Below are 13,149 nucleotides of genomic sequence, written 5' to 3' on the forward strand. Positions count from 1 at the left end.
ACACCTACCCCACAAATCTAGAGATCACATTCAAGGTATAAAAAAGTCACAAACTCTTAATATTGAAATCAGGTTGCGGTAGTTAGCCATGCTTTATGTTTACTTTATTACTTAAACAGTTTATTTGTTAGGGACCACTACCATTAAACTTGAAATTGTGCTTAGTACACTACATGCTGTTTTTTTCTCTCTCTTCTTTTTTTCTTTCTTTCTTTTTTTTTTTTTTTGTGCTACTGGGGATTGAACCCAGGGGCACCCTACTTCTAAACTGCACTCCTACCCCTTTTTATTTTGAAGCAGGGACTTGCTAGGTTAGGCTAACTTCAAACCCATGATCCCTCTGTCTTAGCCTCCCAAGTACTGGGGATTCTGGATGTGGACAACCCAGCTCCATTTTTTTTTTTTTTTATTACAGTTGAACAATCCAAATCTGCCTATCATCTCTGTACAAAACACTAGTGCCTCAGTAAGTTTTCCACTCCAACCTTTTGTTTCAAAGACAAATTGGCAGCCAGGCATGGTGGCACATGCTAGTCATCCTAGTACTTGGGAGGCTGAGACCAGGAGGATTGTAGGTTCGAGGATAGCCTCAGCAAGAAGCGAGAAGCTCACCAACCTACCGAGATCCTGTTTCAAAAATAAAATGGAAATCAAGCTAGAGGTATAGCTTGGAGGTAGAATGTCCCTGAGTTCAATCTCAGTACCAAAAAAAAAAAAAAGAGAGAGAAAAAAAAAAAGACAGTTTATGAAGGGTTCTGAGAGTGCTTTTAAGCCTTGGTAATTGATTGTTATTTCTGTCAGGTGTGAGAGCTTCTGACTGGCTTGTTTCTCCCTAGCGGATCCAAACAGTGAGTGCGAAAAGGTGGAGTTTGTGAACCTGGTTCTGCTTTTCTGCGAGTTCATCCGCCACGACGTCTTCTCCCATGATGCCTACATGTGCACCCTCATCTCTCGGGGAGACCTGTCAGTCACCGCCTCCACAGGGCCCCGGTCACCTGCCGGAGAAAATGTCGATGAGCATTACTCGAAGGACCACGATGTGAAAATGGAGGTACGGCGGGGGAGGGGGGGCTCACTTGCACTTGGACCAAAGAGGCATTCGGTAGTGGAAAGAGCATCACCTCCTAATCGTGTTCTTTTTCTCCAGATTCAAATGATAACGCTGTTGGTTTTGGATGTTTTTAGCGTCTAGTTTTCTTTTAATGTTATTCTTCAGGACTAAGTTGTTTCACTTGAGCACGGTGGCCTGCACCTGTAATCCCAGTATTTGATTTGTCTGAGGTAGGAGGATCGTAGGGCTGAAGCCAGCCTCAGCAACTTAGTGAGGTTCTCAGCAACTTAGCGAGCCCGTTTCCTAATAAAACATGAAGAAGGCCAGGGATACAGCTCCAAGAACTGTCTTTCTTTCTTTCTCAACACTGGGGATCTAACTCAGGGACATTCTACATGTGAGTTACACCCCTCAGTCCTATTTTTTATTCTTTATTTTGAAACAGGGTCTCACTAAGTTGTGGAAAGTCTCACTAAGTAGCTGAGGCTGTCCGCGAACCACCATCCTCCGGTCTCAGCCTCCCAAATGCTGGGATTGCAAGCATGTGCCCCCATGCCTGGCTGAAATACCCTGTTTCAAAATAAAAAATGGGGCCAAGAATATAGCTCAGATGTACAACACTCACTGGATTCAGTCTCCACTACCATTGAAAGAAAGAAAGAAAGAAAGGGACTTGATTGTTGAGTCTATAATCTCTGCCACTTAGGAAAATCATAAGTTCAAGGCCAGACTGAGAAAGGTAGCAAGACTCTGTCTCAACATTTAAAAAAGATCTGGGAATGCAGCTTCATGGTAGAGCACCCTTGGGCTCCATCTCCATTACTGCAAAACAAACAAACAAAACCTTTTAGAATTGTTATCATGGATTTATACTTTGTATTCTTAATTTGTTTCCCAAAAAAGATAGGATATTTACAAATACTGTTGCTCCTTAATTTTTCCACAGAGGGAGTTGTAATGGGAAAAACCAAATTCGTTTACCTGTTTAAGCTTCTCCTCTTTCTTTTCTTGGATGTTTAGGAGTATCTTAGATATAATCTTGTATCTTAGAAATAACCTCAGGTATTTTTATTTTTTTGTGTGGTATGGGGGGGTTGAACACAAGGACATTCTACCTCTGAGCTATACCCCTAGCTCTACTTGTGTGTGTGTGTGTGGGGGGGGGCTTGGGGATGAAACCCAGGAGCATTCGACCTCCGAGATAAATCCCCTGCCCTATATTTTATTCTTTATTTTGAAACAGGGTCTCAGAGTTTCAGAGGGCCTCACTAAGTAGCTGAGGCTGTTCACGAACCATGATCATCCGGTCTCAGCCTCCCAAGTGCTGGGATTACAAGCATGTGCCACCACACCCGGCCCCAGTTCTATTTTTTATTTTTATTTTGAAATAGTGCATCACTAAGTTGCGGAGGCCTCACTAAGTAGCTGATAGCCTCAGGTATTTCTTGCCAGGAGGATTTGGGGGGCTTGGAGCTGAGAGTAGCCTGCTGAAGGAAATTATGTCTTTTATCAGGAAGTTAAAACTTTCTCATTGTGAAGGAAAAGCCTGTGAATGATTAAACAACACATATCTTAAAAGTTTCCTCCTATTTTTCTGGGGAAGAAATTTGGGGGCGGGAGAAAGTTCTAGGGTGGTTAAAAAACTCGCCGTCATGGTTAAGCTTCCATTTGTTCTCTGCAGAAATGACAATGTGACTTTTTTTTCCCTCTGGCAATTATCAGGAACAGAGCATTATGGCGCGCATGGGCATTGACTCAGGAGCCACTCACATTTTTGATGAAGTAGACAAGAGTGACTTTAAAGCCGACTTTGGGTCGGAGTTTCCAGTAGGTTCACCCTTTGGTTCTTACAGACAGTCCACCCACCCTCTCGCACCCCAGCCTTTTGCCTGTACAGGAGTGGCGTGTGCGCTTGTGACATGAATGTCATCCTGCCACATTACACCCGGTCATGGTCATCATCTCCCATGCCTGTCTCACCCTAGATCATCCTCAGTTTTGATTGCTTTTGCCTGCTGTGTGCATTTGAACCCCCCTGTCCTCCTGCCCTGCTCCCTGAGCCTCCTGTGTTCACTGGGATCCTCATCTTTCAGGAATGCATGGGCGTAGTTTCATTACTACTCCATGGCCATGTTGCGCATGCCTTGAGCTTCTGCAGAACGCCTTTCATGGCTCCGTATCTCTACATTCATTCTTTTCCTGTACTTCGGGAGAATTATAATGTGTTCCTTATGAATCTCAGTGTGTGACTTTATAACAATGTACTGTTTAAAACTTTGATGTTAGCCGGGCGTGGTGGCACATGCTTGTAATCCCCGCACTTGGGAGGTGGAGACAGGAGGATCGCGCAGGTTCGAAGCCAGTCTCGCTGGCTTAAGAGACCCTGTTTCCAAATAAAATAATATAAAATAGGTCTGGGAGTGTAGCTCGGAGGTAGAGGGTTTCCAGGAACCCCAGTACCACACACACACACACAAAAAAAAAAAAAAAAAAAAAAAACAACTTTGATGTTGAGCCGGGCATGGTGGCGCACACTTGTAATCCCGGCATTTGGGAGGCTGAGACAGGAGGATCGTGGTTTGCGGACAGCCTCAGCTACTTAGTGAGGCTCTTCGCAACTCAGTGAGACCCTGTTTCAAAATAAAGAACAAAAAATAGGCCTGAGGGTATCACTTGGAGGTCAAATGCCCCTGGGTTCCAGCCCCAGTACTACAAAAACAAACAAAAAAAACCCCTTGATATCTATTATTTATTAATTTTATGAGTTAATTATCATTATGTATATGTTTTTGGAGGAAGTATAGCTTTGTGAGGAAAACACTCATCTATAAGTTTGCTTGTATACTACTAAAAGGTGGTGTAGACATTTTTTCTCTCATAAGCCTGTGTATAAGCCAGGTGTGGTGGGGCACGCCTGTAATCCCAGTACTTGGGAGGCTGAGACAGGAGGATTTGCAGGTTCATGGCCAGCATTAACAACTGAGTGAGATTTTTGAGAACCTAGCAAGACTTTATTTCAAAATAAAAAAGGGCTCAGGATGTAGATTGGAGGTAGAATATCCCTGGGTTCAGTCCTCAGTACTAGAAAAGTAAATTAAATAGTGCTGAGGGATAGCTCAACCACCCCTGGATTCAACACCCAGTACTGCCTCCTCCACAAAAAAATCCAAACAAAAATCACCTTTGTATGGTTTTCTTTTCTCCCTCTTCTAAATAGAGGTTGATTCTGGCAGATCTTTACTGATCTGAACATGAATTTTGTGGAAATTAACAAAATTTCTATCCAGTGGTCAAGTGGGAAAGGTATTGTTGCCAAACATTTTTTGTGTCTGAAGATCAGAACTATAACCCTATGCTTTGGGCTTTTTCTTTTTTTTCCCTCTTTCATTTCCAATCTTCAACATTTGTTTTACATGACTTAGATTTTCTCTCCTGTGCCTGGAGAGTCCTGTGAGAATGTCAACCCTTCCTTGGGCAGAAGAATGTCAGTCAACGGTGAGAAGTTGGCGAAGAGGGAAAAACCGAGGGAACTGATTTTCCCGTCCAATTACGACCTCCTCCGCCACCTGCAGTATGCGACACATTTTCCTATACCTCTGGTAAGTCCTGGCAGCCTTCGGTCCATGCCTGATTATGTTACTGCCTGTCATTAACCATTGAAGGTCAGATTAGTCATCTGCTCTCCAGTGTGACACGGAGCAATAGCCGGTGAGTTCTTGGGCTTGTGGCCCTGTTGGCTGTAATTCCGGTCATGTACTTTATTTGCTGACTAGTCTAAATTTGTGGTGCGACCTTAGTGACTGTCTAGCTGTATGTTTTATGTGCCTACGTTTTTTAAAAAAGTATCTGAGTCACTGCAAATGATGTCTGAATGTATTTTCCTGTTTCAATTTGACAGTCATCTACGGAGTTGCTTTTATATCTACTGTAAGGTGGTAGGTGTTTTTGGTATTACATAGAGTAAGAGTGTTGGTACAGGAAAGATGAATAAGGTAGGAGAGATATGTGTGTTTATGAATCAAGAAAACACTCATACTGATGCAGAACTTGAGTTGAAAAGAATGCTCTAGAAAAGAATGCACAGTGGACGGTAGGAGTGCATCTGACTGAGAAATTGGGCAGGATGGGACTGGGAGCTGTTTAAATCAGGGGCTGACATCACATGGTGAAGGCCTTGTAAGAACTTCAGGGTTGGTGACTCACAGAGAGATGTGTGGATTCAAAGGAAACAAAATTTGTTTTTTTATATAAGTAATGAAAATTGGGATAAAATCAGAAAACCTTTTAAATTCTTGGGTTCCCTAACTTTGTTTTTTTCTAGCAGTTTTATGGTAAGTGTAATTTCAATGTCATTTTTTTCCCCTCAAGATGCTTTTCTGTATCAAGGATGTAATTGTGGGGTATGGTACATTATTTTCTGGATGTCTTTTAGGAGTTTCTATCAGCAAGCTGAATCTTTTGTTAAGGTTATTTATTTTGGGGTATCTTGGAAATTCTCAAAATGACTCAAAATCACTAAACTCTTGTTTTTTTTCTATTATTACAAATAAAAATGTCTTCTGGTTTTTAAATGTCCACAGCTATGTCAAAACTTGCCAAAACTCCTTTTTGTTCATCATATCTAAATTTACCATCAATTTTCACGTCATCCCTAAGCATCACCTATTTTCAATAGAATGGAATAAACTAATAGCTTACTTAGGGCAAGAGAGAGGGTATAGCCTGATACTTTAGAGATGTGTCTTGAGAAATCCATCTACTAGCTTGATACCTTGGCTTTGCTTCAGATTATTCAGAGTTTTAAAAATGGCTATTAAAAAGCCTGGAATTAATTTAGTATTAAAGCATCAGTATCACCTTCATAGTTTCATTCAATGTACTGTGTTTCTATAAGCCATGAGTATTAGGGGCAGCTGGACATGAAAGCATTTGGGAACTCTCTTGACTACTTTTGCTGCTTCTCCATAAACCTGAAATTACCCCCAATAAAATACTTATTTAAAAACAGCAAGCGTCATGAGGAAGATGGATAAAGCAGACATGGCCACAGGTGGAGCATGGTTGAGGGTGACCTATGCCTGTCTCAGGGTGGCAGAGCTCTGCTGGCCCCCAGCTCCACGCATCTGGTGCCAGAGCAGAGCAGGACACCAGACACTTCCTTAGTCTGTTGTTTACATGGCATCACCTTCACAGTTATACCCAGATTTTCGGTTTCTAATGACTGCCCACTTCCTGAGAGTAAAGAGCTAAATAGATTTCAGGGGCCACGTGTCACGATGAACCATGATGTAATTAAGCAGTAGTGACCATAGCGGAACCCATAGACAACTGAACCTGTCAGATACGATATTTTGAGGCGCTTCCCCACCACCACGTTAGAGCATGAGTATAATTCAGAAGAAGCCACAGTGAGAGAAATGAAAGCGTATCTAGTGCAATACTGACATCAGGTCTGATATTGAGAGTCTGGTTTTCTTCCTCATTGGAAAGGGAGAGTCAGTCTAGCCTGTCATGCATGTGAAGAGAATATGATAAAGAAAGGATTTAAAATATATCTCCTCCTAATATGTGGCCCCAGTAAATAAATACTTAGGGAAGCAGATGAGAGGGGACCAGCTTGGAAGTTCAGAAATGTAAAGAAACTTCATATGCATTGTTAGATGAATGATGTTTGGGTCTGTCCATTGGCAAAACATGTTGTTTTGGCTATCAGCAAGCAAAGTTTCTTGCCCATAGGCACGATCCCAGTCCATAATGCAGGTGAGTCACTTAGACTTTGTGATATGTGCCCTGATGCGTGTCCCTGTCTTTAGATAGCTAGCATTTATTCAGTGTTTACTTTTTTATACTTTTTTTTTGCAGTACTGGGGTTGGAACCCAGGGGCATTCTACCTCTGAGCTACACCCCAGCCCTATTTTTTTATTCTTTATTTTGAAACAGGCTATCACTGAGTAGCAAAGAGCCTCACTAAGTAGCTGAGGCCGTCCACAAACCATTATCCTCCTGTCAGTCTCCCAAATGATGGGATTACAAGCATATGCTACCACACCTGGCTTTATACATTTTTTTAATAGACACTTTCAGCCTCTCCCCCTCCCCACTTATTATTCACTTCCTACTCAGAGAATGTATTTGTGAAATTACAGAGTTTCAAGCTTTAAAAAAATAATGTTTCAACTGCAAAAGTGAGTTCACAGACAAGTGTTGGTGAAATTGTAGATTACTACAACCACTGTATCAGTATGGAGGGTCCTCAAAAGACTAGGAATTGAATCACCATTATAACCCAGCTCTACCATGCTCTATTATCTTTCCAAAAGAATTAAAATCAGACAACTGTACGATACATGTGTATGTATGTATGAGGCAGCATAATTCACAGTAGCCAACTTAAGAACCCAGACCCGGTATCCATCAACAGATGAATAGGTAATTAAAATGTGGTGTGTACACACAACACAATTTTACTAAGTTATAAAGAACCAAGTTATGTCATTTGAAGGAAGATGGATGAAACGAGGCAATATGCCACGTGAGGTGTCAGACTTAGAAAAATCAAGGTCTACATGTTTTTTCCCCCCTAAATGTGGAAGCCAGAGAAAAAATGGGCAAGAAAAGGGACTCAGAAAAATGGAGAGAGAGACCAGTAGAATAGAAGGGAATAGGGGAAGGGAAAAAGGAGGAATAAGGAAGGAAATAGACCAAATAGTGTGATGTTTGTATACAGATTTATCACTACCAATTGGATTAGCATGCACTCGGGGAGCAGCGTGCTGAGAGGAGCCCACTGAGGGATGTACACGTACCAATGTGTCACTTTGAATCTCACTGTGACGTATAGCTACAGCACACCAATGGAAAAAAAAAATAGTTCAGAAGCTGATCTGTTTTGCTGACTCTCAGGACCTTCTTAAATCGCTGCAGACAGTGCAAATCTGTTACCGACTGTTTTGATACAGGTTTTCCTAATGGCGTTAAAAATACTCCTGTATGTGTATTAAACCTTTCTCATCTTTTCTGTAATAACTCTTAACTTAATGTTATGTGTTGACCTCATGTAGCACTGGAGGTAAAGAGAATTTGGCCAGAGTCGTGACCTGGAGAGCAAGAGTCCCCACACTGTCAATACAGACCCTGCATGGGGTCTGGCCGCTCATCTTCCTGGATCTGAGCAGTCCTGCCAGCACAACCCGGGCTTCTTGCCTCCCGTGGCTTCATAGTCTATTTTAAGACTTTTTCTTTTTCTTTTTTTTTTTTTTTTTTTTTTTGGTATTGGGATTGGGGCATTTTACCTCTGAGCTAACCCTTCCTCCCTGTTTTATTTTTATTATTATAAAACAAGGCCTATTTAAATTGCATACCTGCAATCCTCCTGTCTCAGCCTTCCAAGTTCTGGGATTACAAACATGTGATACCACACCTGCCTTTATTTTAATACCGTTTTTGACTAGTACTATCTTTCCATGCCTTTGACCTAAGTTTCTAGTTTCAAAACAATAGTTTTTCAGTAATTGGTATAACTTAATACAAATCCCCTAGAAAATGTTACAGGGCCTATTTTTATATTATGCCAACACAAAAACAAACTGTCAGATTTATCATTACTAACAGCAGGAAAGCCTTTGTTACCTACATATTGAGTCTAACTATATTTAACATACTTGACATTAGCCATGTATTTGCAAACCTTTTTTTTTTTTAAATAAAAGCTTTAGCTCTTGTGTTAGAAAAGGTTAGAGCTTAAAAATTGGAGGAGTAGCAAATGGAAAAGTTACTGTCTTTTGAAGTGATGGATTAAATAATTTAGGCACCAGGTGGGGGTTCGTGTGAGGTTTGGTTTTTAAAGTGACCTGAAGGCATTAATGGTGTGTTGCCAAGGTACTTCCTGTAACTAAAGTAAAAATTACTTTGCATATTTTTGAGAAATCAGTTGTAAGTACTTAAATGAGTACCCTGAGTCTATGCCACGAACTTGTTTTTGATTTCAAGGATATTACAAGGTTTGACAGTGGTTCACCAACTCTATTTCATTTTCTTGTACAAATCAAGAGTGACCATAGCCCTGAGAGCACAGATTGGCTTGCATTTAGAGGCCGAGTTTCTAAGCTGTATTTTTAAAATTACTAAGTTTCAATTGTTTGTTTTATTTCATTCAAAACTTAATGATCCAGTAAGGCAAGAAGTGATAACATGCAGTATCCCACATTAAAAAAAAAAAATTAAATCCAGGCACAGTGGTGCATGCTTGTAATCCTCTTTGGGAGACCTGAGGATTGTGGTTTGCGGACAGCCTCAGCTACTTAGCAAGGCCCTTTGCAACTCAGTGAGACCCTGTTTTAAAAATAAAAAGACAGTAAAATAGGGCTGAGGGTGTACCTTGGACATACAATACCCATGGGTTCCACCGCAATACCACCAAAAAAAAAAAAAAAAAAAAAAAAAAGAAAGAAAAATAGAAACCGGGTCCTTGATGCATTGCTAAGACTGGCTTCAAACCCTTGATCCTCCCGTATCAGCTTCCCAAGTGCTAGGTACAGTACCCTGTGCCTGGCAAAAATTCCCACATTTTAGGCATCATTTTCTTCTTCTTTTTTCTTTTTTTTTTTTGTGGTACTGGGGGTGGAATCCAGAGACTTTCTTCCTCTGGGCTATACTCTCAGACCTATTTTATATTTTATTTAGAAACAGGGTCTCACTAAGTTGCTAACAGCCTCACTAAGTAACTGAGGCTGGCTTGGAACCTGTGTGATCCTCCTGTCTCATCCTCCCAAGCGCTGGGATGACAAGGGTGCGCCACCACGCCCAGATTAGGCATCATTTTCAAATGTTGATTTTTCTTTCTGAGACACGTTCCGCTTAGGGGAGGCAAAGGTCTCCACAACCTTTGAGCGGAAGGCTTTGGAGAGGTGATAGTACAAGATAGGGTCAAAACACAGGTTTGACACAGCCAGGAGCAGCGTAGCCTCCTTGGCTTTGAAGAGCGAGATCCTGGTGGAGCAGTCGGAGATGACCTCGGTCTGGCTGAGGGTGTATGGGATGCGGACCACGTGGTAAGGAACGAAACACACAATGTAGCCTGCTGTCACTAGCAGGATGCTGACGAGAGCTCTTTTCACGTTGGGGTAGTTTTCACTGTCTCTGTTTCTGTAGAGTTGTCGAATGACAAGACAGTTGGATATTAAAATGATGGCCGAGAAATTTAAAAATATTGCTATGGACAGGAAGTTTGTCAGCAAATGCCAGTTTCTTCCGAACTCCTTCTTGAATTCCATACAGCCCACGTCAGACTTCTCCCTGATGTCTTTGATGGGTATGAGCATGTTTGGGACCATTATAAGCAGGACCATGAGCCACACGACCGCGGATATCATTTTAGCAAATCCAGGTTCTTGTATTCGGTAGATCTTGCAGCTGCGTATCAGCTGGAGACAGCGGTCGATGCTGACAAACGCTAAGAAAATAATCGACAAATACATATTGATGTAGATAAGGCAGGCTGTGACTTGGCAGTGGAATACCTTCAGCTTCCAGGGCGCCACACCCAAGTCAACAACGATTTTCACCGGTAAGGCCAGAGTGAGCAGGAAATCGGCTGTCAGCAGATTAATTAAGTATATGCTCACACACCTGTGATTCGCAGGCTTTTGTATAAAAGCCCAGGTGGCAAAACAGCTTCCAATAATTCCCACAAGGAAAACTAAATAAAAAAAGTACGTGAATGGCTCCAAATCTCTGTAAATCGGACAGAAGAACGAACTATTTGTCATTTTGGGGGAAAGGAAGGATGACTCCGATTAAAAGGCTCTGGTAAGAAAAGAGAGAGCGAAAGGGGAGGTTAGTCATTAAAATTAAAAACTATTTTTTTTAAACATTTGTCCTCAAAATACCATGGTCTCTCTGGGTTTTAGGTGGAATTTTTTTGGGTAAACTATCCACGCTGTGTGGAGTGGTGGGAACGTTGAACATTGTGCATAAATGCAGGGTTTTCAACCTTTGATTTTCAGGAAATCGCACGTGGATGTGTTTTCAGAGGGCTGTTTTTGACCTCACGGTTCTGCATTCTGGTGACTGCCTCTTCCCAAGTGGGTGGGAGGCCTCTGAGAGAGGATGTAAGTGAACAGAGGTCCTGACAGGGGCAGAGAGGAAGCTAGTGTGTTGTGTCTTGTGGTTGTGTCTGGAGAGCTTCAGTGGGACTTTCTGGTTCTCCTTTGATAGATTTTAAAGCTTCTGATGTTGGGAGAACCTGGGCTTAGGGGAAGTCATGGGTGATGGCAAGCTGCAGTAAGATTTGAAAAATGTTATTTATTTTTTGTTTTTTGGTGCAGGGGATTGGACTCCAGGGTATTCTGCCTCTGAGCTACATCCTCAGTCCTTTTAAATTTTTTTTTTTTGGGATGTATTCATTTAGAGTCACCCCCCATGCCATCTTGGCATGGGGCTGTATTTCTATTTTCTGTATTTCTATCGTTTTAATAAACTTCTTTAAATCTTCAAAAAAATTTTTTTTCTTTTTTCTTTTTAATTTAAAAATAGGGTCTTGCTAAGCTGCTGAAGGTTCTTGTTATGTTGCTGAGGCTGACTTCAAACCTGTGAATCCTCCTGTCCCAGCCTCCCAGGTGCTGGGATTTTAGAGGTGTGCACCATCTCAGGCCTAGGTTGAAAAGTACTATTTAAAAGAAAGCTATTATGTAGCCTTTTAGAACATTTTCAGAAGGAAGATTTTCTTTTTTTCTTTTTCTAGCAGAAAGAGTTGAAGGATTAGACTGTGATCTTGAAGGGTGCTTAATCGCCCCCTTTGCCCTAGCTCTAATTTCGTGATGGAATGGGCCTGTGAGATCCATTGCCAGCACCTCTAGTCTCCCATAACTGTTGAGCACTTAATGCAGGCAGGCTGCGCCAACGCGTTCTACAAATGTAACACGCACACTGGATTCTGAAGATTTAGTTCAAAATGTTACAAAGAAGACATGAAAACTCTAAAGACTATAAGATGCCATTTTACCAAATCAGCATGAGATTTTAAGTTTTGTTTCTTCTTCGATGACAACTATTACTCCAAATACAGACTTTCTTTCCTGCATTTATCTAACTTATTTGTTACAGTGATATATTTAATTGATTAAATATATTTAATTAAGATATGTAGAGGTGATATATTTATTAAAAATCATTGTTGAGGCTCTCCTTGAACCTGTGATACTCCTGTTTCAGCCTCCCAGGTACTGGGATTACAGTCTTGTACCACCATACCCAGCTTAAATCTCTCTTTAAAACAATAAATGTTAATTATATCACTTATTTAATGGTCCATCATATAAACCTCAGACTGAAACAATATGTAAACAGATAATAAAGCAGATGTACACAAAACTGTTTTTGTGTGTGGTACTGGGGATTGAACCCAGGGCCATTCTACCTCTCAGGTACAACCCCAGGACCATTTTATTCCTTATTTATTTGAAACAGGGTCTCATTAAGTTGCAGAAGGTCTCACAAGTTGCTCAGGCTGTCCGTGAACCTACGATCCTCTCGTTTCAGCCTCCAAAGTCCTGGGATTACAAACGTGTGCCACCAAGCCTAGCTAGATGTATGTAAAACTTTCTGTATTAAAGCATCCATTAAAGGAATATGCTTTTCCCTTTCCCTGCTTCCTTAGGATTCGTGAGTATGCCATTGTATACTACACCCAATGAACACTGTTAAGCACAGTCTGGCAACTATGATACAGCCCTTCACCATTCCTATCTGGGCGGCATTACACTTTTGTTTCGCAGATGAGAGACCTGAGACGTCCCAAGGTCAGGTAGCCCAGGTTATATAGCGGGTACATTTTAGGGCCAGGATCCCAGCACAGACAGCCTGGTCTCATTCAGAAGCGCTTCAGAGCGCGTTCCAAGAGCAGCACCAGCAGCCATGAGTATAATGAAAATGGTTCCTATTATAGCAGCCAACCCTTACATGGTAAGGGATTACTATGTGGCAGGAATTAGGTCCTAAGCAATTTTCAGGTAAAATAGCTGGAATAAATATTAATTCTTAACTTTTTTCCTGAATTCTAACAAAAGAAGTTTAGGCTTAGTTTTCATGTCTTTTAATG

At 41.4% G+C, this 13,149-nt stretch overlaps 2 protein-coding genes across 4 annotated transcripts in view; one reads left to right on the top strand and one right to left on the bottom strand.

Annotated features, from left to right (window-relative positions):
* The window catches only part of MED12L (mediator complex subunit 12L), a gene marked incomplete at both ends in the record, with an annotated part of 383,094 nt that overhangs the window by 124,436 nt on the left and 245,509 nt on the right, over window positions 1–13,149 (top strand). For 2 of the 3 annotated variants that reach the window (XM_080695435.1, XM_080695436.1), the window contains 3 exons: window positions 837–1,051; window positions 2,774–2,878; window positions 4,474–4,650. In XM_080695435.1, coding sequence (XP_080551561.1) covers window positions 837–1,051; window positions 2,774–2,878; window positions 4,474–4,650 — 497 coding nt within the window. The remainder of the gene's footprint in view (window positions 1–836; window positions 1,052–2,773; window positions 2,879–4,473; window positions 4,651–13,149) is intronic. The other variant, XM_080695437.1, reaches the window with a different exon arrangement.
* GPR171 (G protein-coupled receptor 171) lies at window positions 9,860–10,819 on the bottom strand (the record flags this gene model as incomplete). Its single annotated transcript, XM_080695439.1, has 1 exon — window positions 9,860–10,819. One exon carries the CDS (start codon window positions 10,817–10,819, stop codon window positions 9,860–9,862), a length of 960 nt encoding a protein of 319 aa, XP_080551565.1.

Source organism: Muscardinus avellanarius (genome assembly GCF_963383645.1).
Source record: "Muscardinus avellanarius genome assembly, chromosome: 5".
Taxonomy (NCBI): Eukaryota; Metazoa; Chordata; class Mammalia; order Rodentia; family Gliridae; genus Muscardinus; species Muscardinus avellanarius.